General features: G+C 39.3%; 1 protein-coding gene, 2 non-coding genes and 1 pseudogene across 3 annotated transcripts; 1 reads left to right on the top strand and 3 right to left on the bottom strand.

Annotated features, from left to right (window-relative positions):
* LOC112748509 (uroporphyrinogen decarboxylase 1, chloroplastic-like) overlaps positions 1 to 177 on the bottom strand; it is a 34,477-nt pseudogene extending 34,300 nt beyond the window's left edge.
* Positions 178 to 6,546: 6,369 nt separating this feature from the next.
* On the bottom strand, positions 6,547 to 6,654 carry LOC112752487 (small nucleolar RNA R71). Its single transcript, XR_003176922.1, has one exon. It is a non-coding gene; the product is annotated as a small nucleolar RNA R71 (small nucleolar RNA).
* A 6,786-nt stretch (positions 6,655 to 13,440) lies between these two features.
* LOC112748510 (uncharacterized) lies at positions 13,441 to 13,821 on the bottom strand. Its single transcript, XM_025796744.1, has one exon. It carries the CDS (start codon positions 13,819 to 13,821, stop codon positions 13,441 to 13,443), a length of 381 nt encoding a protein of 126 aa, XP_025652529.1.
* An 11,789-nt stretch (positions 13,822 to 25,610) lies between these two features.
* Positions 25,611 to 25,718, top strand: LOC112752923 (small nucleolar RNA R71). The gene has a single exon (XR_003177332.1). It is a non-coding gene; the product is annotated as a small nucleolar RNA R71 (small nucleolar RNA).
* The last annotated feature ends 1,674 nt before the right edge of the window (positions 25,719 to 27,392 follow it).

Raw genomic sequence — 27,392 nt, 5'->3', positions numbered from 1 at the left:
TGGCCCCTTTCCCTTGTCTTTCTTCTTGGAGGAGGAGTCATCACCATCCTTCTTGGAGGATCCTTCTTGTGCTTTTGTATCCTTGGGCTTCCAAAATCCTAGCCTTCTCATGTAGGTCCTCTCATCCTCCTTGTGCTTGGCCAATATCTCTTCTTGCCTAGCACTCAGCTCCTCCATCCCTTGCATGAATGTTGGATATCCGGGGTTCAAGGCGGCCACAGCATTGCACAAGTGATTCAGCTTTTCTTGTGTATTGATGTCATACTGCCTCCTTGAAGTAGTTCTAACATCATAAAGATGCCTAAACTCAGCAACGCTCCTCTGCTGCCATTTATCCTACTCCATGATTTTGTTGAGGCTGCCTTGTATTTCCCCCCAGTTGAACTGGCCTTGTTGTTCCTTCGTATACTCCATGCTTCCTTGGAGTTGTTGCATGCTCTCATGCACTTGGTCCCATTGTTTTTGTTGTTCCTTGAGTTGGTTGACATCTTCTCTCAAGTGGTGTATATCTCCCTTTATTTGGTGGATGTCTCCTTGCATTTGCTCCCAGTTGAAACCTTCAGGGACTTGTGGATATGGTGGTGGAAGTGGTAGGTATTGTGGTTGAAACTCAGCTTCTTCTTGTTGTGGTGGACTTTGTGGATCTTGAGCATGAGCTCTATGCCCTCTTACCCTTTGTTGTGCTGGGTTGACGGCCACCACTTTGGCCATCTTCTTAGCAGTTATAGGCTTCTCTTGATTCACTAGAACTTCATCAATGATCTCTTCTACCCCAGCTTCATCACACAGCCTCTGGATGATACTTGGGAAGGCCAACCTTGTGCTATCCTTGGTGCTTTTCAGCACCCTATTGATGTTATTGACTATCATCTCCACAACGTTGACATTCTCTCCCCTCATTATGCTCCATATGAGCACTGCTCTCTCCAATGTTACCTCTGAAGTGTTGGATGTAGGGTTGAGGGATCTCCTCACAAAGTCCAGCCACCCTCTAGCTTGGGGTCTCAAATCTCTTCTCCTCAACTGGTTGGGCCTTCCATCTTTGTCATTGATCTATTGCACATTGATGACACATATCTCAGTAAGGATTTCTTCAAATCCTGGGTCTTGCTGCTTCACTCTCTTCGTAGCTCTGGGTGGAATAGTGTGCTTCATCATCAGTATTCTATCTATGTTGGAAGGGCTATAGTCAATAGCCTTCCCCCTCACATAGCTTAGGTAGCCATAGGGTTGCCAAAGTTATCGCATGACATTGGCATAAAACTCCCTAACTAAGCTCTCCTCCACCTGGGTTATACAAGAGTACCCACCCTATGTTATTGATCTCTCTATTAATCTCTATATGCTCATTCCTTCCAAGTTGGGAGTCCACCTCTGGAATGATTTGCCTCTCACTCACCCAACCATAGAATTGGTTTTAGTTGAATGCTGAGAAGAACTTGTATTCATTGAAGTTTGAGGATCCGGAGGTAGTTTCCATGGTCTTTCTCTTCTTTGATGAGGAGGCTCTTGGTGGTGCCATTGAAGTGAGAAAAGAGGGTTTGAAGGGTTGAAGGAAAGAATAAAGAAGGAGGCAAAGAAAGAGAGCAAAGCAAGGGTTTGCTCCAACACCAAACATAGAACTTGATTGTCCCAATCAAGAGAAGGAGAATAGTAAGGAAAAGAAAGAAAAGTAGGGGGAGTGCAGAGGTTGTTTCGGGTGTGAAGTTGAGTTTTGAAGTATGGAGAAAAGTGGAAAGGTGAGTTGCTTTTATAGTGCCGAGAAAGAGATTCTGGAAGGTGGGAAACAAAAGGAATTCAATGTTTTCCCACTTAGGAATGGCGCCTAGCGTGGGAAGAGGCGCCAAACCTTACCCTTTTAGCTTTCTTCAGATGTTTAGTTCCAGAGTGCAAGTACACTTTGACTCTTTGACCCAATGAGCTATCAACCATGTGGGCCCCACCTTTCCTGAAAATTCAATCCAAAAACCTCCATCAGTAATGAAAAAAATTGCTTCACATTCCCTTAATTAAAAATATAATTAAAATGCTATTGATGAGTGTCCTTTGGGATACCAAACTTAAATCCATTGCATCTGGTAAATTGGTTTCATCATTAGACTTTAATGTGTACATAATGGGTGGAGTAAATTTAATTCATCCACACTCTTCCACTTCCATCCCCTTTGTACACAATAAAGCAGCCTTTTATGCACCACCAATTTACTAAATGCTTTCAAACTGAAGCCATGTTAGGCTTGCTGTGTGAATTTCTGATGAGCGGATAATTTATACGCTTTTTGACATTGTTTTTAGTATGTTTTTAGTAGGATCTAGTTACTTTTAGGGATGTTTTCATTAGTTTTTATGTTAAATTCACATTTCTGGACTTTACTATGAGTTTGTGTGTTTTTCTATGATTTCAGGTATTTTCTGGCTGAAATTGAGGGACTTGAGCAGAAATCAGATTCAGAGGTTGAAGAAGGACTGCTGATGCTGTTGGATTCTGATCTCCCTGAACTCAAAGTGGATTTTCTGGAGCTACAGAACTCGAAATGGCGCGCTTTCAATTGCGTCGGAAAGTAGACATCCAGGGCTTTCCAGCAATATATAATAGTCCATACTTTAGCCAAGAATAGACGACGTAAACTGGCGTTCAACGCCAGCTTTCTGCCCAAATCTGGCGTCCAGCGCCAGAAAAGGAGCCAAAACCAGAGTTGAACGCCCAAACTGGCACAAAAGCTGGCATTCAACTCCAAGAAGGACCTCTACACGTGCAACACTCAAGCTCAGCCCAAGCACAAACCAAGTGGGCCCCGGAAGTGGATTTATGCATCAATTACTTACTCATGTTAACCCTAGTAGCTAGTTTATTATAAATAGGACATTTTACTAGTCTTTTTGACCATCCTGGATCTTTGGATTATCTTTTGATCTATTGATCACGTTTTGGGGGCTGGCCATCTCGGCCATGCCTGGACCTTTCACTTATGTATTTTTAACGGTAGAGTTTCTACACTCCATAGATTAAGGCGTGGAGCTCTGCTGTTCCTCAAAGATTAATGCAAAGTACTACTGTTTTCTATTCAATTCATCTTGTTTCGCTTCTAAGATATTCATTCGTACTTCAATCTGAATGTGATGAACGTGACAATCATCATCATTCCCTATGAACGCGTGCCTGACAACCACTTCCGTTCTACCTTCGACTGAATGAGTATCTCTTAGATCTCTTAACCAGAATCTTCGTGGCGTAAGCTAGAATGATGGCGGCATTCAAGAGAATCCGAAAAGTCTAAACCTTGTCTGTGGTATTCCGTGTAGGATTCAATGAATGAATGACTGTGACGAGCTCCAAACTCGCGATTGCGGGGCGTTAGTGACAGACGCAAAAGAATAGTAAATCCTATTCCAGCATGATCCAGAACCGACAGATGAATAGCCGTGCCGTGATAGGGTGCGTTGACCATTTTCACTGAGAGGATAAGATGAAGCCATTGACAAGGGTGATGCCTCCTGACGATTAGCCGTGCCATGACAGGGCATTGGATCATTTTCCCGAGAGATGACCGAAAGTAGCCATTGATAGTGGTGATGTATGACATAAAGCCAGCCACGGAAAGGAGTAAGACTGACTGGATGAAGATAGCAGGAAAGTAGAGGTTCAGAGGAACGAAAGCATCTCCATTTGCTTATCTGAAATTCCTACCAATGAATTACATAAGTATTTCTATCCTTATTTTATTATATTAAATTCGAAAACACCATTATCAATTTATATCTGCCTAACTGAGATTTGCAAGGTGACCATAGCTTGCTTCATACCAACAATCTCCGTGGGATTCGACCCTTACTCACGTAAGGTATTACTTGGATGACCCAGTGCACTTGCTGGTTAGTTACACGGAGTTGTGAACCATGGTCTTGGCATCATGTTTTTGGCGCCAGTTCCAGGGAAAGAAAGAACATTGAATTTTACATAATTAAAGTGTAATCACGATTCCGCGTACCAAGTTTTTGGCGCCGTTGCCGGGGATTGTTTGAGTTTTCGGCAAGCTTTTGGTCTGGTAACATCAGTGCCAAGTTTGATCCGGCAACAACACCAAGTTTTTGGCGCCGTTGCCGGGGATTGTTCGAGTATGGACAACTGACGGTTCATCTTGTTGCTCAGATTAGGTAATTTTCTTTTTGTTTTATTTTCAAAAATTTTTCAAAAATTTTCCTTTTGTTTTCGAAAAAAAAAATGTTTTCAAAATTATATTTTTATTCAGAATTTTTAAGAATGAATTCTAGTGTTTCATGATGATTTGTTGAATCCTGGCTGGCTGTAAGCCATGTCTAATCTTTTGGACTGGGGTTTCAACTTACCATCACAAAAGAAGAGATTCTCACACACTTAGTTGCTCTATACTTGAAAAGTATCCATATCTGCTGAAGCTTGGCTGGCCATTGGCCATGTCTAGTGTTTTGGACTGGAGCTTTCATTGAAAGCTTGGCTGGCTAGTGAGCCATGTCTAATTCCTGGACTGAAGCTTTAGACTAACATGGCAAGATTCCTGGAATTCATATTAAAAATTTTGGAATCCTTATTTTTCTTTCTTTCTAAATAATTTTCGAAAAATATAAAATAAAAATCCAAAAAAATTAGAAAATTATAAAAATCAAAAATATTTTTGTGTTCTTGTTTGAGTCTTGAGTCATATCATAAGTTTGGTGTCACTTGCATATGCATCTTGTATTTTTCGAAAATTCCATGCATTCATAATGTTCTTCATGATCTTCAAGTTGTTCTTGGTAAGTCTTCTTGTTTGATCTTGATGTTTTCATATTTTGTGTCTTTTCTTGTTTTACATGTGCATTTTTCGTTTCTTAGAGTCTAAACATGAAAGATTTCTAAGTTTGGTGTCTTACATGTTTTCTTTGCATCAAAAATTTTTCAAAAATATGTTCTTGATGTTCATCTTGACATTCAAAGTGTTCTTGGTGTTCATCTTGACATTCATATCATTCATGCATACATTCATTGTTTTGATTCAAAATTTTCATGCATTGAGTCTTTTTTTTGTTTTTCTCTCTCATCATAAAAATTCAAAAATCAAAAAAAAAAATATCTTTCCCTTTTTCTCTCATCAAATTCGAAAATTTGGATTGACTTTTTCAAAAATTTTTAAAATCAAATTGTTTCTCATGAGTCAAATCAAATTTTCAATTTGAAAATCTTATCTTTTTCAAAATCTTTTTCAAAAATCAAATCTTTTTCAAAATTCTTAGTTATTTTCGAAAATTCCAAAAATATTTTTCAAAAAATCTTTTTCTTATTTTTATACCAAATTTTTCGAAAATAACATAATCAATTAATGTTTTGATTCAAAAATTTGAAGTTTGTTACTTGCTTGTTAAGAAAGATTCAAACTTTAAGTTCTAGAATCATATCTTGTGATTTCTTATGAATCAAGTCATTAATTGTGATTTTAAAAATCAAATCTTTTTCAAAACTAATTTCTAAAATATCTTCTTATCTTACCTTTTTCAAAAATCTAATTTCAAAATATCTTTTCTAACCTCCTAACTTCTTATCTTTTCAAAGTTTGTTCCAACTAACTAACTAACTTCTTGTTTATTTCTTAACTTTTTCAAAACTACCTAACTAACTCTCTCTCTCTAATTTTCGAAAATATCTTCCCTCTTTTTCAAAAATTTCTTTTTTATTAACTAATTATTTTTATTTTTATTTTTGATTTTAAAACTTTTTCGAAAAATACTAACTTTTTTCAAAAACCATTTTCGAAAATCACTAACCCTTTTTCAAAAATTATTTTCGAAAATTCTCCCTCTCCCATCTTATTCTATTTATTTATTCATCTATTAACATCTCATCTCACATCTCAACCCTCCTCACAGTTGTGTTTCTTCCATTATATTACATTCTTTGTCTCCCCCTCTTCTTCTACTCACACAGGGATCCCTATACTGTGGTATAAAGGATTCATATTATTATTATTATTATTTTTTCTGTGCCCTCTTCTTTGTCATATGAGCAGGAGCAAGGACAAAAATATTCTTGTTGAAGCAGATCCAGAACCTGAAAGGACTCTGAAGAGAAAATTAAGAGAAGCTAAATTACAACAATCCAGAGATAACCTTTCAGAAATTTTCGAACAGGAAGAGGAGATGGCAGCCGAAAATAATAATAATGTAAGGAAGATGCTTGGTGACTTTACTGCACCTAATTCTAATTTACATGGAAGAAGCATCTCCATTCCTGCAATTGGAGCAAACAACTTTGAGCTGAAACCTCAATTAGTTTCTCTGATGCAGCAGAACTGCAAGTTTCATGGACTTCCATCTGAAGATCCTTTTCAGTTCTTAACTGAATTCTTGCAGATATGTGATACTGTTAAGACTAATGGAGTAGATCCTGAAGTCTACAGGCTCATGCTTTTCCCTTTTGCTGTAAGAGACAGAGCTAGAATCTGGTTGGACTCTCAACCTAAAGATAGCCTGAACTCTTGGGATAAGCTGGTCACGACTTTCTTAGCTAAGTACTTTCCTCCTCAAAAGCTGAGCAAGCTTAGAGCTGATGTTCAAACCTTCAGACAGAAAGAAGGTGAATCCCTCTATGAAGCTTGGGAAAGATACAAACAGTTGACCAAAAAGTGTCCTTCTGACATGCTTTCAGAATGGACCATCTTGGATATATTCTATAATGGTTTATCTGAGCTATCAAAGATGTCACTGGACACTTCTGCAGGTGGATCCATTCACCTAAAGAAAATGCCTGCAGAAGCTCAAGAACTCATTGACATGGTTGCTAACAACCAGTTCATGTACACTTCTGAAAGGAATCCTGTGAGCAATGAGACTCCTATGAAGAAGGGAGTTCTTGAAGTTGATACTCTAAATGCCATATTGGCTCAGAATAAAATATTGAGTCAGCAAGTCAATATGATCTCTCAGAGTCTGCATGGAATGCAAGCTGCATCCAACAGTACTCAAGAGGCATCTTCTGAAGAAGAAGCTTATGATCCTGAAAACCCTGCAATAGCAGAGGTAAATTATTTAGGTGAACCTTATGGAAACACCTATAACTCATCATGGAGAAATCATCCAAATTTCTCATGGAAGGATCAAAAGCCTCAACAAGGCTTTAATAATGGTGGAAGAAACAGGTTTAACAATAATAAACCTTTTCCATCATCCACTCAGCAACAGACAGAGAACTCTGAACAAAATACTTCTAATTTGGCAAACTTAGTCTCTGATCTGTCTAAGGCCACTGTAAGTTTCATGAATGAAACAAGATCTTCCATTAGAAATCTGGAAGCACAAGTGGGCCAGCTGAGTAAAAGGATCACTGAAATCCCTCCTAGTACTCTCCCAAGCAATACAGAAGAGAATCCAAAAGGAGAGTGCAAGGCCATTGACATAAGCACCATGGCCGAACCTGTAAGGAGAGGAGAGGACGTGAATCCCAAGGAGGAAGACCTCCTGGGACGTCCAGTGATCAATAAGGAGCTTCCCTCTGAGGAACCAAAGGACTCTGAGGCTCATCTAGAGACCATGGAGATTCCATTAAACCTCCTTATGCCCTTCATGAGCTCTGATGAGTATCCCTCTTCTGAAGAGAATGAGGATGTTACAGAAGAGCAAACTGCCAAGTTTCTTGGTGCAATCATGAAGCTGAATGCTAAATTATTTGGCATTGATGCTTGGGAAGTTGAACCTCCCTTGTTCATCAATGAACTAAGTGATCTGGATCAACTGACATTGCCTCAGAAGAGACAGGATCCTAGAAAGTTCATAATACCTTGTACCATAGGCACCATGATCTTTAATGCTCTGTGTGACCTTGGTTTAGGAATAAACCTCATGCCCCTCTCTGTAATAGAGAAATTGGGAATCTATGGGGTGCAAGCTGCTAAAATCTCATTAGAGATGGCAGACAGTTCAAGAAAACAGGCTTATGGACAAGTAGAGGACGTGTTAGTAAAGGTTGAAGGCCTTTACATCCCTGCTGCTTTCATAGTCCTGGATACTGGAAAGGAAGAGGATGAATCCATTATCCTAGGAAGACCTTTCCTGGCCACAGCAAGAGCTGTGATTGATGTTGACAGAGGTGAAATAGTCCTTCAATGGAATGAAGACTCCCTTGTGTTTAAAACTCAAGGATCTCCCTCTGCAACCATGTAGAGGAAGCAGAAAAAGCTTCTCTCAAAGCAGAGTCAACCAGAGCCCCCACAGTCAAACTCTAAGTTTGGTGTTGGGAGGCCACAACCAAACTCTAAGTTTGGTGTTGAACTCCCATATCCAAACTCTAAGTTTGGTGTTGGAGAGTTTCAACAATGCTCTGAACATCTGTAAGGCTCCATGAAGAGCCCACTGTCAAGCTATTGACATTAAAGAAGCGCTTGTTGGGAGGCAACCCAATGTTTATCTAATTTTTATTTTCATTGTTTTTCATGTATTTATAGGTTCACGATCATGTGGAGTCACAAAATAAATAGAAAAATTGAAAACAGAATCAAAAACAGCAGAAGAAAAATCACACCCTGGAGGAGCATCTGTCTGGCGTTCAGCGCCAGAACAGAGCATGGTTCTGGCGCTGAACGCCCAAAATGGGCAGCTTCTGGGCGCTGAACGCCAGAACAGGCATGGTTCTGGCGTTCAACGCCAGAAATGGCACACAAATGGGCATTGAACGCCCAAAATGGCCACCAACCTGGCACTGAACACCCAGAGTTGTGTGCAAAGGCATTTTTACATGCCTAATGGGTGCAGGGATGTAAATCCTTGAACACCACAGGATCTGTGGACCCCACAGGATCCCCACCTACCTCCACTCACTTCTTCTCACCACTCTCTTTCACACAACCCTATAAACACTCTTCCCCAAAAACCCTTCACCAATCACCTCAATCTCTCTTCCCCATCACCTCTTCACCACTCACATCCATCCACTCTTCCCCATAAACCTACCTCATAAACTCCACCTACCTTCAAAATTCAAAACCAATTTCCCACCTAAACCCACCCACATGGCCGAAACCTTTCCCCCCCTCCCTTCCCTATATAAAGCCCTCCATTCTTCATCAAATTCACACAACACACCCCTCTACACCCTTCTTGGCCGAAACACTTCCCACTCTCCCTCTCCTCCATTTCTTCTTCTCTTCATCTATTCTTTCTTCTATTGCTCGAGGACGAGCAAAATTCTAAGTTTGGTGTGGTAAAAGCATAAGCTTTTTATTTTTCCATTACCATTGATGGCACCTAAGATCGGAGAATCCTCTAGAAAGGGGAAAGGGAAGATAAAAGCTTCCACATCCGAGTCATGGGAGATGGAAAGGTTCATCTCCAAAGCCCATCAAGACCACTTCTATGATGTTGTGGCCAAGAAGAAGGTGATCCCTGAGGTCCCTTTCAAACTCAAAAGAAATGAGTATCCGGAGATCCGACATGAAATTCAAAGAAGAGGTTGGGAAGTTCTAACAAATCCCATCCAACAAGTCGGCATCCTAATGGTTCAAGAGTTCTATGCTAATGCATGGATCACCAAGAACCATGATCAAAGTAAGAACCCGGATCCAAAGAACTATGTTACAATGGTTCGGGGGAAATACTTAGATTTTAGTCCGGAGAATGTGAGGTTGGCGTTTAACTTGCCCATGATGCAAGGAGATGAACGTCCCTACACTAGAAGGGTCAACTTTAATCAAAGGTTGGACCAAGTCCTTATGGACATATGTGTAGAAGGAGCTCAATGGAAGATTGACTCCAAAGGCAAGCCGGTTCAACTAAGAAGATTGGACCTCAAGCCTGTGGCTAGAGGATGGTTGGAGTTCATTCAGTGCTCAATCATTCCCACTAGCAACCGGTCTGAAGTTACTATAGACCGGGCCATCATGATCCATAGCATCGTGATTGGAGAAGAGGTGGAAGTTCATGAGATTATACCTCAAGAACTCTACAAGGTGGCTGACAAGTCCTCTACTATGGCAAGGTTAGCCTTTCCTCACCTCATCTGCCACCTATGCAATTCGGCTGGGATTGACATAGAGGAAGATATCCTCATTAAGGAGGACAAGCCCATCACTAAGAAGAAGATGGAGCAAGCAAGAGAGCCCATTCATGGAGCTCAAGAGGCGTATGAAGCTCATCACCATGAGATCCCAGAGATGCCTCAAATGCACTTTCCTCCATAAAACTATTGGGAACAAATCAACACCTCCCTAGGAGAATTAAGTTCCAATATGGGACAACTAAGGGTGGAACATCAAGAGCACTCCATCATGCTTCATCAAATAAGAGAAGATCAAAAAGCAATAAGGGAGGAGCAACAAAGGCAAGGAAGAGACATAGAAGAGCTCAAGGACATCATTGGTTCCTCAAGAAGGAAATGCCACCATTACTAAGGTGGATTCATTCCTTGTTCTTATTTCTTCTGTTTTTTCGTTTTCTATGTCATGTGCTTATCTGTGTTTGTGTCTTCATTACATGATCATCAGTAGTTAGTAACTTTGTCTTAAAGTTATGAATGTCCTATGAATCCATCACCTCTCTTAAATGAAAAATGTTTTAATTCAAAAGAACAAGAAGTACAAGAGTTTCGAATTTATCCTTGAACTTAGCTTAATTATATTGATGTGGTGACAATGCTTCTTGTTTTCTGAATGTATGCTTGAACAGTGCATATGTCTTTTGAAGTTGTTGTTTAAGAATGTTAAATATGTTGGCTCTTGAAAGAATGATGACTAGGAGACATGTTATTTGATAATCTGAAAAATCATAAAAATGATTCTTGAAGCAAGAAAAAGCAGCAAAGAACAAAACTTGCAGAAAAAAAAAATATAGGCGAAAAAAAAATAATAGAAAGAAAAGCAAGCAGAAAAAGCAAGCAGAAAAAGCCAAAAGCTCTTAAAACCAAGAGGCAAGAGCAAAAAGCCAATAACCCTTAAAACCAAAAGGCAAGGGCAATAAAAAGGATCCCAAGGCTTTGAGCATCAGTGGATAGGAGGGCCTAAAAGGAATAAAATCCTGGTCTAAGCGGCTAAACCAAGCTGTCCCTAACCATGTGCTTGTGGCGTGAAGGTGTCAAGTGAAAACTTGAGACTGAGCGGTTAAAGTCAAGGTCCAAAGCAAAAAAAAGAGTGTGCTTAAGAACCTTGGACACCTCTAATTGGGGACTTTAGCAAAGCTGAGTCACAATCTGAAAAGGTTCACCCAATTATGAGTCTGTGGCATTTATGTATCCGGTGGTAATACTGGAAAACAAAGTGCTTAGGGCCACGGCCAAGACTCATAAAGAAGCTGTGTTCAAGAATCATCATACTGAACTAGGAGAATCAATAACACTATCTGAACCCTGAGTTCCTATAGATGCCAATCATTCTGAACTTCAATGGATAAAGTGAGATGCCAAAACTATTCAAGAGGCAAAAAGCTATAAGTCCCGCTCATATGATTGAAGCTATGTTTCATTGATAGTTTGGAATTTATAGTATATTCTCTTCTTTTTATCCTATTTGATTTTCAGTTGCTTGGGGACAAGCAACAATTTAAGTTTGGTGTTGTGATGAGCGGATAATTTATACGCTTTTTGACATTGTTTTTAGTATGTTTTTAGTAGGATCTAGTTACTTTTAGGGATGTTTTCATTAGTTTTTATGTTAAATTCACATTTCTGGACTTTACTATGAGTTTGTGTGTTTTTCTATGATTTCAGGTATTTTCTGGCTGAAATTGAGGGACTTGAGCAGAAATCAGATTCAGATGTTGAAGAAGGACTGCAGATGCTGTTGGATTCTGACCTTCCTGCACTCAAACTGGCACAAAAGCTGGCGTTCAACTCCAAGAAGGACCTCTACACGTGCAACACTCAAGCTCAGCCCAAGCACACACCAAGTGGGCCCCGGAAGTGGATTTATGCATCAATTACTTACTCATGTAAACCCTAGTAGCTAGTTTATTATAAATAGGACATTTTACTAGTCTTTTTGACCATCCTGGATCTTTGGATTATCTTTTGATCTATTGATCACGTTTTGGGGGCTGGCCATCTCGGCCATGCCTGGACCTTTCACTTATGTATTTTTAACGGTAGAGTTTCTACACTCCATAGATTAAGGTGTGGAGCTCTGCTGTTCCTCAAAGATTAATGCAAAGTACTACTGTTTTCTATTCAATTCATCTTGTTTTGCTTCTAAGATATTCATTCGTACTTCAATCTGAATGTGATGAACGTGACAATCATCATCATTCCCTATGAACGCGTGCCTGACAACCACTTCCGTTCTACCTTCGACTGAATGAGTATCTCTTAGATCTCTTAACCAGAATCTTCGTGGCGTAAGCTAGAATGATGGCGGCATTCAAGAGAATCCAGAAAGTCTAAACCTTGTCTGTGGTATTCCGAGTAGGATTCAATGAATGAATGACTGTGACGAGCTCCAAACTCGCGATTGCGGGGTGTTAGTGACAGACGCAAAAGGATAGTAAATCCTATTCTAGCATGATCGAGAACCGACAGATGAATAGCCGTGCCGTGACAGGGTGCGTTGACCATTTTCACTGAGAGGATAAGATGAAGCCATTGACAAGGGTGATGCCTCCAGACGATTAGCCGTGCCGTGACAGGGCATTGGATCATTTTCCCGAGAGATGATCGAAAGTAGCCATTGACAGTGGTGATGTATCACATAAAGCCAGCCATGGAAAGGAGTAAGACTGACTGGATGAAGATAGAAGGAAAGCAGAGGTTCAGAGGAACGAAAGCATCTCCATTCGCTTATCTGAAATTCCTACCAATGAATTACATAAGTATTTCTATCCTTATTTTATTATATTAAATTCGAAAACACCATTATCAATTTATATCTGCCTAACTGAGATTTGTAAGGTGACCATAGCTTGCTTCATACCAACAATCTCCGTGGGATTCGACCCTTACTCACGTAAGGTATTACTTGGACGACCCAGTGCACTTGCTGGTTAGTTACACGGAGTTGTGAACCATGGTCTTGGCATCATGTTTTTGGCGCCAGTTCCAGGGAAAGAAAGAACAATGAATTTTACATAATTAAAGTGTAATCATGATTCCACGTACCAATTTCCTATGGTGGTGGCCACACCAAATTTAATTTTTGGGCTTACTTTCAAAGTTATTTCAACCAATTAGTTGTAAGCCTAAATTTAGTGGGTTAATGGCCACACCAAACTTAGCTGTTTAGCTAGTTTCTCAGCCCATTCAATCAACCTCAATTAGTGTATTATTCAACCTTGCACTTCCAATAAACTGAAAATAAACCAAGGAACTATCAACTAATTAACTAACCTAGAGGCTAAAATTTAAACTACCTAAGTTCACTACTTTTAGAAAACAGAAAAAAAATGAAAGGATATGAGTGTTGGGGTGCCTCCCAACTAGTGCTTCTTTAACGTTACTAGCTTGACGTTCCTTCCTCCTCAGTTGAGGTTATAGTTCACTCTCTGCTCATCCAATGAGTTCCCCAAGTAGTGCTTGAGCCTGTGGCCATTGATAGTGAAAGTTCTCTGTGTCTTTTCCTCCATAAGCTCTACATGACCATAGGGAGACACCTTGAGGATTGTGAAGGGTCCAGACCATCTTGACTTTAGCTTCCCTGGGAAGAACTTGAGCTTTGAATTGTACAGCAGCAATTTTTGACCTTCTACAAACTCTCTTCTTGCTAGATTTTGATCATACCATTTTTTTGTGTTTTTCTTGTAAATCTTGGCATTTTCATAAGCTTGATTCCTGAATTCTTCCAGCTCATTGGGTTGTAGTAATCTTTTTTCCCCAGCAGCTTGGTTATCAAAGTTCAACATTTTTAGAGCCCAAAATACTCTATGTTCAAGCTCTACTAGTAGATGAAAAGCTTTTTCAAACACCAATTGGTATGGAGACATGCCAATAGGTGTCTTGAAAGCTGTCCTATAGGCCAATAGCGCATCATCCAGCTTCTTGGACCAATCTTTTCTTGAGTTTCCAACAGTCTTCTCAAGGATTCTCTTGAGCTCTCTATTTGAAATTTCAACTTGACCATTGGTTTGTGGATGATATAGAGTTGCCACTTTGTGCTTGACACCATATTTAAGGAGGATTGTCTCAAGTTGCTTGTTGCAAAAGTGAGTCCCCCCATCACTTATAAGAGCTCTTGGAACCCCATATCTGGTGAATATATTCTTCCTCAAAAAATCAATCACCACTTTGTTGTCATTTGTTGATATAGCTATGGCCTCCACCCACTTTGACACATAATCCACAACCACCAATATATAGTTGTTTGAGTACGAGGATGGGAATGGTCCCATGAAATCAATCCCCCATACATCAAACAACTCCAACTCCATGATGAACCTCTGTGGCATCTCATTTTTCTTGGGTAGGTTTCCTGCTCTTTGACACTCATTGCATCTTGTCACCAATTCCTTTGCATCCTTGAATATTGTTGGCCAAAGGAACCCACACTGCAGCACCTTGGCTGCAGTTCTTTCTCCACTAAAATGTCCTCTATATGTAGATCCATGGCATTGCCAGAGAACTTCTTATCCTTCCTCATGGGAAATACACCTTCTTAAGATCCCATCAGCATACCTTTTGAACAAGTAAGGTTCATCCCAAATGTAGTGTTTAGAATCATTGAGTAGCTTTCTCCTTATGTACTTGTTGATGTTGGTTGGTAACTCTCCAATAGCCTTAAAATTGGCTATATCTGCAAACCAGGGAGCTTCTTGGACCATCATCAGCTGCTCATCACGGAAGCTCTCATTCACTGCAAGTTGGTGTGCTTCATCTTCTTCTTATGGGATCCTTGATAAGTGGTCAGCTGATAAACTCCAAATTCATGGTTTATCTTGTGCTTATTTTAGGGGATTTATTCACCTTTTCTAATATTTATTCAATGAAATAGCATGGTTTTTTAATTCTCCCTTGAATTGTGCTTAAGTGTAGAAACATGCTTTTTAGGTCCTTAAATTGGTGATTTTGATTCACTTAAATTCCATTCGATGCCTTGATATGTTTGTTGAGTGATTTCAGGTTCATAAGGCAAGTATTGGATGGAAGAGATGAGGAGAAAAGCATGCAAAGTGGAGAATGCATGAAGAAACAAAGATTGGGAATGCATTAATGGGCGCGCACGCGCAGAAGTGGTTTCACATAAAGACGCGCACGCATACATGACGCATCCGCGCGGATGAAGGAATAGCCAAATCGACGTGCAAGCGCACATGGCGTGCACGCGCCGATACTCTCACGTGGCCCACTTAAAGGCAAAACACTTGCGGCGATTTCTGAGCTGCCCAGGCCCAAATCCAACTTGTTTCTGAGTGTATTTTATGCAGAATTGAAGTCCAAGCAAAGGGGGAGAAATTAGTTGTAGGATTAGCATCATGTAGGTTAGTTTCTAGAGAGAGAAACTCCCTCTTTTCTCTAGAATTAGGTTAGGTTAATTCTTCTAGATCTAAGTTCAATTACATGTTTTCATCTTGTTTTTTTGATAATTTTTTGTTCCTACTACTTGATTCTCTTAGTTTTCATGTTAATTTCTCTTTTATGTTCATGGATGCTCTTGTTGGATTTGATTTACTTCTAACGCTATTTAATGTTCGATGTTCTTTCAGTGTTGATTTGAGTGGAGATCTTACTTTCTTTGCAAATTGTAGTTGGTAGATTTTACTATTTCTTGTTTATTTACCATGCTTTCCATTTGTACCCACCAAGTGTTTGACAGAATGCTTGGTTGGGCTTTAGAGTAGGATTTCAGCATTCTTGGCTTGAAAAGAGTAATTAGGCAATCTTGAGTCATGAATACCCAACTAATGTTGGTGATCTAGAGTTGTTAGTTAATTTGATTTCCTTTGACTCTAATCTTTTGCTAATTCTATTAGTGAGTTGATTAGTACATTTAGATTGAGATTAACTAGTCTTGTTTGACTTTCTCTCATGGAAGATAACTTATACCTTCTTCCAATCTTCGGGGATGACGTAATGAGATAAATTCTTGTTTATTATTATGATATGATTGATTAGTCTTGTTTGACATTCTCCCTACGTGAAGATGACATGATATCTTCTTCCATTTGTTGGAGTTAACTAGATAAGATGAATTAATCATTGTATGACTAGGATAGAAAGCCTATGATCTCAATTCTTGCCACGAATGTCTCTCTTTATTACTTGCTTTCTCTTATTTACTTGTCTTCTTTAATTGCTTACTTGATTTACTTTTCTTGCACATTTAATTTCTTGCCCTCTTATCAATCAAAACCTCTCCATACATCCTTCATAGCCAATAATTATACACTTCATTGCAATTCCTTGTGAGGCGACCCGGAGTCCAAATACACCGGTTAATTCTTATTTGGGGTTTGCTCTTTGTGACAACCAAAATTTTTGATTGGGAAGATTCTTTGTTGGTGTAGAACTATACTTGCAACGAGAATTCATTCATTTGAGGAAATTCTATACCAACACAAGAACTCGCTCAAATCATCAGCCACCTTGTTCTGTGCTCTACTTCTATCCTTAATTTCAATATTGAACTCTTAGAGTAGCAAGATCCACCTTATCAATCTAGACGTGGACTCTTTTTTGGTAAGCAAATATTTGAGAGCTGCATGGTCAGTAAACACAGTGACTTTAAAACCAATAAGATATGATCTAAACTTATCAAATGTAAAAACTATGGCAATAAGTTCCTTCTCTGTAGTGGTGTAGTTCCTTTGATTCTCATTAAGAACTTTGCTAGCATAATAAATAACATGTACCGGCTTATCCCTTTTCTGTCCTAAAACAGCACCAACAGCAAAGTCTGATGCATCACACATCAATTCAAAAGGTAAATCCCAGCTAGGTGGTGCTACAATAGGTGCAGAGGAAAGTCTGTTTTTAAGCTCATTAAAGGCTAGCATGCATTCTCTATCAAATATAAAAGGTACATTAGGGACAAACAAGTTACTTAGAGGTTTGGCAATCTTTGAAAAATCTCTAATAAACCTTCTATAAAACCCAGCATGTCCTATGAAACTTCTAATTGCTTTGACATTGCAAGGTGGGGGCAATTTTTTAATCACTTCTACCTTGGCCTTGTCCACCTCTATGCCTTTCTTAGAGATTTTGTGACCAAGAACCACCCCTTCTGTGACCATAAAGTGACACTTTTCTCAGTTCAAAACTAGGTTGGTTTCTTGGCATCTCTTTAGCACCAAGGCAAGTTGGTGCAAGCACTTAGAGTATGAATCACCAAATATAGAAAAGTCATCCATAAACACTTTAATAAATCTTTCAATCATGTCAGAAAATATGGAGAGCATTGATGACATGTCACCATGTCATGTTTTTCTATGCTTTTTCATTTGTTTTCAATAGGTTTTATGCACTTTCTTGATCCATAAGCAAGCCAATTGGGTAGATTTTCATGTTTCCTTTGATTTAATCAACCATGTATGAATTCATGCTATTTTATGAGGTTTTATGCTATAATTGTCACATATTATGAAAGAATGAATATCTCATGATTTTGAGCATAGCTTTGATGTGTTTGGTTGATTAATGATAGGTGAAGAAAGCTTGAAGAAAGGTTGAAGCAAGAAGGAATGGCTAGGAGTAAAGAGAGGACAATGGAATAAGTGAAAATGAACCAGGAAGCAAAAAGCTGGACCAAAAGTTAGCCTCAAACTTTTGCACAAACTTTTGGGTGAAAAGTTAGCCCCAACGTTAGCCCCTAACTTTTGGGCTAACGTTGGCACATGAAAGTTACTCCCTGGGCACCAAAAGTTTGCGCCAACGTTAGCCTCTAACTTTTGGGTTAACGTTGGCGCATGAACAACACACCCAGGGGAGCAAAAGTTTGCGCCAACGTTAGCCTCTAACTTTTTGGCTAACGTTGGCGCCACAAGGCATGCAAGGGGTATACTTCCAACAAGAATAACTTGAGCTACAGAGCTCCAAATGAGGTGATTCAAAAAGCATTGGAAAGTAGGAATCAAGAGCTTTCCAAGCATATATGGCACTGCATGGTGGACACTAAATTGAGGGAGAAAACTGCCCCGCAATGTGCATAAACGAACATGGTGGCAACCTGCAGTGAGGCCAACTGACCTCTACACCTTCAACGGAGTATAACTCGAGCTGTAGAGCTCCAATTGATGTGATTCCAAAGGCATTGGAAAGTAGACATTCAGGGCTTTCCAACAATGTTTAATAGTATGGGGTGGACAATACGTTTGAGCCTCCAGAACTGGCGTTTTCGCCAACGTTTGAGGCAAACTTTACCTCAAACGCTGCACACCAAAGCCAGCGACCATGCCCTCTTCAAATGATCATAACTTGAGTTGTAGATGTCCAATTGACGTGATTCCAAGTGGGTTAGAAAGCTGACATTCAGAGCTTTCCAACCATATATGATAGTCTATATTGGGCATAAAATTGGCAACATGACAAGAGGACAAAGTTGGCGCCATGAACATGCATAAGGGAGGCCAACGTTGGAGCAAAAGTTAGACCCCTAACTTTTGCACCAACGTGAGTATCAGCAAAATATGGGGGCTGATATGAAAAGTTGGACCAAAAGTTAGACCCTAACTTTTGCTCCAACTTTTACTCAAGCTTTCATGATTTTAAACCCGGTTCACTTCAGTTCCTCTCCAAACTCCAAGAGCAATCAACCAAGGCCTCTATCAACCCAATTCCATCAAGAGCAAGGGCCCATTATCATCACTCAAAGGCACAAGAGATAGATAAAATAGGAATTTCATTTAATTGTAATTTCATTTTCATTTCCATTTTGTAAAGCCTATATAAGGCATCATTTTCATATTTGTGGGGAGGCTGGCTCCACTAGGGAGCACGAGGATTTGAGAGCTCTCTTTAATTTTTTTTTCTTTGTTTTTGAGTCTTGGGTGGAGAATTGAAGGTGTTCTGTTTCATTCTCCCTCTGAGATTTCTCTCTGCTTTCTTTACTGCTTAATTGAATCGAATTTTCTGTTAATTGCTCTTCATCTACTTTCTCTGCAATTTACATTTCCTTTGCAATTGTTCTTGTTGGATCTAGGAAGGCATTGAGATCTAGACTTGGTTATCTAGTCTCTTGGGTCTTGAGATCTTAATTCCAATTTTACATTCTCTGTTTATTGCTTTTCATGTTTATTTACATTTCTGTTTTGGTTCCGAATCAATCAAATCCATCTTTTACTTCTCTGCCTGTTGAAATTTAACTTTTCCTTGTTTAATTTCTGCAAATCCAATTCCCAATTCCCTTTACATTAAATGCAATTTATATTTCTTGTCATTTAAGATTCTTGCAATTTACATTTCTTGTTCTTTAAGTTACTTGCCAATTTACATTCTGCAACTTTAAATTCATTGTCATTTACTTTCTGTTGGCTACAATTTCACACAATTCACTAAATGTCAGCTTGACTAAACTAATCACCCACTAAAATTGCTTGATCCATCAATCCCTGTGGGATCGACCTCACTCCCGTGAGTTTTTATTACTTGATGCGACCCGGTGCACTTGTCGGTTAGATTTGTATTTTGGGAGAAATTCATTTTTCCACCAAAATTACTCATCAAGCATGCACCTTTGGAATGTTGCAGGTGCACTGCACAATCCAAAGGTTATTCTCTATAAGCAAAGACACCATAAGGACAAGTAAAGGAGGTCTTCTCTTTGTCTTTGGGGTCTACAACTATTTGGTTGTAGCCAGAATATCCATCCAAGAAGCAATAATATTCATGTCCCGCAAGTCTTTCTAGCATCTGGTCTATGAAAAGTAAGGGGAAGTGGTCCTTTCTGGTGGCTTCATTAAGCTTCCTATAATCTATGCTGATGCATCAGCCAGTCACTGTTCTTGTTGGTATCAATTCATTCTTCTCATTTGGTACAACAGTGATCCCTCTCTTCTTAGGGACTACTTGCACTGGGCTTACCCAAGGGCTATCTGAAATTGGGTAGATCACCCCTGCTTGCCAAAACTTCAACACTTCTTTTTGGACTACTTCATTCATTGTTGGGTTTAGCCTTCTTTGTTGCTGTCTTGAGGGCTTGGCATTTTCCTCAAGTAGGATTTTATACATACACATTGAAGGACAAATCCCCTTTAGATCAGTAAGTGTCTGGTTGACGAAATTGTGATCTCCAGGCTCGAACAAATCCTGGTAATGGCTCCAAAGCTTGGTGCTCTGATCTTATTTCATAATTGTCACAACTTCGATACAACTAACCAGCAAGTGCACTGGGTCGTCCAAGTAATACCTTACGTGAGTAAGGGTCGAATCCCACGGAGATTGTTGGTATGAAGCAAGCTATGGTCACCTTGTAAATCTCAGTCAGGCAGATATAAAGTGATAATGGTGTTTTCGAATATTATATAGTAAAATAGGGATAGAGGTACTTATGTAATTCATTAGTGAGAATTTCAGATAAGGGAATGGAGATGCTTTTCGTTCCTCTGAACCTCTGCTTTCCTGCTATCTTCATCTAATCAGTCTTACTCCTTTCCATGGCTGGCTGTATGCAAGGGCATCACCGTTGTCAGTGGCTACATCCCCTCCTCTCAGTGAATAATATGCTCACGCACCCTGTCACGGCACGGCTATTCATCTGTCGGTTCTCGATCATGCTGGAATAGGATTCACCCTCCTTTTGCGTCTGTCACTAACGCCCAGCACTCGCGAGTTTGAAGCTCGTCACAGTCATTCAATCATTGAATCCTACTCGGAATACCACAGACAAGGTTTAGACTTTCTGGATTCTCTTGAATGCCACCATCATTCTAGCTTACGCCACGAAGATTCCGGTTAAGAGATCTAAGAGATATTCATTCTAGCTTATTTCATGTAGAACAGAAGTGTTTGTCAGGCACGCGTTCATAAGGGAGATGGTGATGAGCGTCACACATAATCATCACCTTCATCACGTTCTTGGGTGCGAATGGATATCTTAGAAGCGAAATAAGATGAATTGAATAGAAAACAGTAGTACTTGCATTAATCTTTGAAGAACAGCAGAGCTCCACACCTTAATCTATGGAGTGTAGAAACTCTACCGTTGAAAATACATAAGTGAAGGTCCAGGCATGGCCGAGATGGCCAGCCCCCTAAAACGTGATCAAAGGATCATAAGGTAATCCAAAGATGAACAATTACAATAGTAAGAGGTCCTATTTATAATAAACTAGTCACTAGGGTTTACAGAAGTAAGTAATTGATGCATAAGTCCACTTCCTGGGCCCACTTGGTGTGTGTTTGGGCTGAGCCTGAGTGTTGCACGTGCAGAGGCCATTTGTGGAGTTGAACGCCAGTTTCTGTGCCAGATTTGGGCAGAAGGCTGGCGTTGAACGCCAGTTTACGTCGTCTATTCGTGGCCAAAGTATGGACTATTATACATTGCTGGAAATCCCTAGATGTCTACTTTCCAACGCAATTGGAAGCGCGCCATTTCGAGTTCTGTAGCTCCAGAAAATCCACTTTGAGTGCAGGGAGGTCAGAATCCAACAGCATCAGCAGTCCTTTTTCAACCTCTGAATCTGATTTTTGCTCAAGTCCCTCAATTTCAGCCAGAAAATACCTGAAATCACAGAAAAACACACAAACTCATAGTAAAGTCCAGAAATGTGAATTTAACACAAAATCTATTAAAAACATCCCTGAAAGTAACTAGATCCTACTAAAAACATACTAAAAACAATGTCAAAAAGCGTATAAATTATCCGCTCATCACAACACCAAACTTAAATTGTTGCTTGTCCCAGAGCAACTGAAAATCAAAATAGGATAAAAAGAATAGAATATACTATAAATTCCAAACTATCAATGAAACATAGCTTCAATCATATGAGCGGGACTTATAGCTTTTTGCTTCTTGAATAGTTTTGGCATCTCACTTTATCCATTGAGGTTCAGAATTATTGGCATCTATAGGAACTCAGAGTTCAGATAGTGTCATTGATTCTCCTAGTTCAGTATGATGATTCTTGAACACAGCTTCTTTATGAGTCTTGGCCGTGGCCCTAAGCACTTTGTTTTCCAGTATTACCACCGGATACATAAATGCCACAGACACATAATTGGGTGAACCTTTTCAGATTGTGACTCAGCTTTGCTAAAGTCCCCAATTAGAGGTGTCCAGGGTTCTTAAGCACACTCTTTTTTTTTGCTTTGGACCTTGACTTTAACCGCTCAGTCTCAAGTTTTCACTTGACACCTACACGCCACAAGCACATGGTTAGGGACAGCTTGGTTTAGCCGCTTAGACCAGGATTTTATTCCTTTAGGCCCTCCTATCCACTGATGCTCAAAGCCTTGGGATCCTTTTTTTTTTTGCCCTTGCCTTTTGGTTTTAAGGGTTATTGGCTTTTCGCTCTTGCCTCTTGGTTTTAAGAGCTTTTGGCTTTTTCTGCTTGCTTTTTCTTTTTCTTTCTAATTTTTTTTTTTTGCCTATTTTTTTTCTATTTTTTTTCTGCAAGCTTTGTTCTTTGCTGCTTTTTCTTGCTTCAAGAATCATTTTTATGATTTTTCAGATTATCAAATAACATGTCTCCTAGTCATCATTCTTTCAAGAGCCAACATATTTAACATTCTTAAACAACAACTTCAAAAGACATATGCACTGTTCAAGCATATATTCAGAAAACAAGAAGCATTATCACCACATCAATACAATTAAACTAAGTTCAAGGATAAATTCAAAACTCATGTACTTCTTGTTCTTTTGAATTAAAACAGTTTTTGTTTTAAGAGAGGTGATGGATTCATAGGACATTCATAACTTTAAGACAGAGTTACTAACTACTAATGATCATGTAATGAAGACACAAACATAGATAAGCACATAACATAGAAAATGAAAAACAGAGAAAGTAAGAACAAGGAATGATTCCACCTTAGTGATGTCCTTGAGCTCTTCTATGTCTCTTCCTTGCCTTGGCTGCTCCTCCTTCATTGCTTTTAGATCTTCTCTGATTTCATGAAGGATGATGGAGTGCTCTTGATGTTCCACCCTTAGTTGCTTCCAATAATTGTGTGGAAGAAAATGTATCCCCTGAGGTATCTCAGGGATCCCTTGATTTGCAGTCAAATGTTCTACCACTGAGCTATAGACCCTTGATGGAAGCTTTTGTCTTCCCTTTCCTCTTTCTAGAGGTTTCTCTGGCCTTAGGTGCCATCAATGGTTATGGAAAAAACAAAAGAGCTATGCTTTTACCACACCAAACTTAGAATGTTGCTCGCCCTCGAGCAAAAGAAGAAAGAATAGAAGAAGAAGAAGAGGATATGGAGGAGATGGATGGAGGTGTGTATTCGGCCATATGGGTGGGATTGGGTGGGAGAGAGATGTTGAATTTTGAAGGTAGTGGTTGTATGGATGTGAGTGGTAAATGGAAAAAAAAGAAGGGATGATCATGAATGGAAAGAGAGATGATGAGGTAGGTGGGGATCCTGTGGGTCCACAGATCCTGAGATGATCCTGTGGGGTCCACAGATCCTGAGGTGTCAAGGCATTTACATCCCTGCACCAATTTAGGCATGTAAAATGCCCTTGCACACAACTCTGGGCGTTCAGCGCCAGGTTGGTGCCCATTTTGGGCGTTCAACGCCCCTTTCCTGCCATTTCTGGCGTTGAACGCCAGAACCATGCTTGTTCTGGGCGTTCAGCGCCAGGATGCTCCCATTCCGGGCGTTCAGCGCCAGAACTATGCTCTGTTCTGGCGTTTGAACGCCAGACAGATGCTCCTCCAGGGTGTGATTTTTCTTCTGCTGTTTTTTATTCCATTTTCAATTTTTATATTTATTTTGTGACTCCACATGATCATGAACCTAAGAAAACATGAAAAACAATAAAAATAAGAATTAGATAAACATTGGGTTACCTCCCAACAAGCGCTTCTTTAATGTCAATAGCTTGACAGTGGGCTCTCATGGAGCCTCACAGATGTGCAGAGCTTTGTTGAGACTTTCCAACACCAAACTTAGAGTTTGGATATGGGAGTTCGACACCAAACTTAGAGTTTGGTTGTGGCCTCCCAACACCAAACTTAGAGTTTGACTGTGGGGGCTCTGGTTGACTCTGCTTGGAGAGAAGCTTTTTAAGCTTCTTCTCCATGGTTGCAGAGGGAGATCCTTGAGTTTTGAATACAAGGGAGTTCTCATTCCATTGAAGGACTATTTCACCTCTGTCAACATCAATCACAGCTCTTGCTGTGGCCAGGAAAGGTCTTCCTAGGATGATGGATTCATCCTCTTCCTTTCCAGTATCCAGGACTATGAAATCAGTAGGTATGTAAAGGCCCTCAACCTTTACTAATACATCTTCTACTTGTCCATAAGCCTGTCTTCTTGAGCTGTCTGCCATCTCTAATGAGATTTTAGCAGCTTGCACCCCATAGATTCCCAGTTTCTCTATTACAGAGAGGGGCATGAGGTTTATTCCTGAACCAAGGTCACACAGAGCCTTAAAGATCATGGTGCCTATGGTACAGGGTTTTATGAACTTTCCAGGATCCTGTCTCTTCTGAGGCAATGTCAGTTGATCCAGATCACTTAGTTCATTGACGAACAAGGGAGGTTCAACTTCCCAAGTATCAATGCCAAACAATTTGGCATTCAGCTTCATGATTGCACCAAGAAACTTGGCAGTTTGCTCTTCAGTGACATCCTCATTCTCTTCAGAAGAGGAATACTCATCAGAGCTCATGAAGGGTATAAGGAGGGTCAATGGAATCTCTATGGTCTCTAGATGGGCCCCAGAGTCCTTTGGTTCCTCAGAGGGAAGCTCCTTATTGACCACTGGACGTCCCAGGAGGTCTTCCTCCTTGGGATTCACGTCCTCTCCTCTCCTCACAGGTTCGGCCATGGCGCTTATGTCAATGGCCTTGCACTCTCCTTTTGGATTCTCTTCTGTATTGCTTGGGAGAGTACTAGGAGGGATTTCAGTGATCCTTTTACTCAGCTGGCCCACTTGTGCTTCCAGATTTCTAATAGAAGACCTTGTTTCATTCATGAAACTTACAGTGGCCTTAGATAGATCAGAGACTAGATTTGCTAAATTAGAAGCATTTTGTTCAGAGTTCTCTATCTGTTGCTGAGTTGATGATGGAAAAGGCTTGCTATTGCTAAACCTGTTTCTTCCACCATTATTAAAGCCTTGTTGAGGCTTTTGATCCTTCCATGAGAAATTTGGATGATTTCTCCATGTTGAGTTATAGGTGTTTCCATAAGGTTCACCTAAGTAATTTACCTCTGCTATTGCAGGGTTCTCAGGATCATAGGCTTCTTCTTCAGAAGATGCCTCTTGAGTACTGTTGGATGCAGCTTGCATTCCATGCAGACTCTGAGAAATCATATTGACTTGCTGAGTCAATATTTTGTTCTGAGCCAATATGGCATTCAGAGTATCAACCTCAATAACTCCCTTCTTCATAGGCGTCCCATTACTCACAGGATTCCTTTCAGAAGTGTACATGAACTGGTTATTAGCAACCATGTCAATGAGTTCTTGAGCTTCTGCAGGCGTTTTCTTTAGGTGAATGGATCCACCTGCAGAGGTATCCAATGACATCTTTGATAACTCAGATAAACCATCATAGAATATATCCAGGATGGTCCATTCTGAAAGCATGTCAAAAGGACACTTTTTGGTCAACTGTTTGTATCTTTCCCAAGCTTCATAGAGGGATTCACCTTCTTTCTGTCTGAAGGTTTGAACATCCGCTCTAAGCTTGCTCAGCTTTTGAGGAGGAAAGTACTTGGCTAAGAAAGCCGTGACCAGCTTATCCCAAGAGTTCAGGCTATCTTTGGGTTGAGAATCCAACCATAATCTAGCTCTGTCTCTTACAGCAAAAGGGAAAAGCATGAGCCTGTAGACTTCAGGATCTACTCCATTAGTCTTAACAGTATCACATATCTGCAAGAATTCAGTTAAGAACTGAAAAGGATCTTCAGATGGAAGTCCATGAAACTTGCAGTTCTGCTGCATCAGAGAAACTAACTGAGGTTTCAGCTCAAAGTTGTTTGCTCCAATGGCAGGAATGGAGATGCTTCTTCCATGTAAATTGGAATTAGGTGCAGTAAAGTCACCAAGCATCTTCCTTACATTATTATTATTTTCGGCTGCCATCTCCTCTGCTTGTTCAAAAATTTCTGAAAGGTTTTCTCTGGATTGTTGTAATTTAGCTTCTCTTAATTTTCTCTTCAGAGTCCTTTCAGGTTCTGGATCTGCTTCCCCAAGAATGTTCTTATCCTTGCTCCTGCTCATATGACATAGAAGAGGGCACAGAAAAATAATAATAATAATGGAGATCCTTTATACCACAGTATAGGGATTCCTGTGTGAGTAGAAGAAGAGGGGGAGATAAAGAATGTAATATAATGGAAGAAACACAACTGTGAGGATGGAAGAGAGGTGAAATGAGATGTTAGGATATGAATGAATAAATAGAATTAGATGGGGAGGGATAATTTTCGAAAATTATTTTGAAAAAGAGTTAGTGATTTTCAAAAATGGTTTTTGAAAAATGTTAGTAATTTTCGAAAATTTTTGAAATCAAAAATAGAAAATAAAAATAATTAGTTAATTAAAAAGAAATTTTTGAAAAAGAGGGAAGATATTTTCGAAAATGAGAGAGAGAGTTAGTTAGGTGGTTTTGAACAAGTTAAGAAACAAACAAAAAGTTAGTTAGTTAGTTGAAACAAATTTTGAAAAGATAAGAAGTTAGGAGGTTAGAGAAGATATTTTGAAATCAAATTTTTGAAAAAGATAAGAAGATATTTTTGAAAAGATATGATTGAAATTAGTTTTTGAAAAAGATTTGATTTTTAAAATCACAATTAATGACTTGATTCACAAGAAATCACAAGATATGATTCTAGAACTTAAAGTTTGAATCTTTCTTAACAAGCAAGTAACAAACTTCAAATTTTTGAATCAAAACATTAATTGATTATGTTATTTTCGAAAATTTGGTATAAAAATAAGAAAAAGATTTTTGAAAACTATTTTTGGAATTTTCGAAAATAACTAAGAATTTTGAAAAAAGATTTGATTTTTGAAAAAGATTTTGAAAAAGATATGATTTTCAAATTGAAAATTTGATTTGACTCATAAGAAACAATTTGATTTTAAAAACATTTGAAAAAGTCAACTCAAATTTTCGAATTTGATGAGAGAAAAAGGGAAAGATATTTTTTTTTTTTTGATTTTTGAAATTTTTATGAAAACATGAAAATTATGCAATGCATGAAATTTTTAGATCAAAACAATGAATGCATGCAAGAATGATATGAATGTCAAGATGAACACCAAGAACACTTTGAATGTCAAGATGAACATCATAGACACAATTTTGAAAAAAATTTAGTGCAAAGAAAACATGCAAGACACCAAACTTAGAATTCT

This window comes from Arachis hypogaea, chromosome 15 (genome assembly GCF_003086295.3).
Source record: "Arachis hypogaea cultivar Tifrunner chromosome 15, arahy.Tifrunner.gnm2.J5K5, whole genome shotgun sequence".
NCBI lineage: Eukaryota > Viridiplantae > Streptophyta > Magnoliopsida > Fabales > Fabaceae > Arachis > Arachis hypogaea.
Note: the sequence above shows the minus strand (reverse complement) of the source record. Positions and strands in the feature narration are given on the sequence as shown.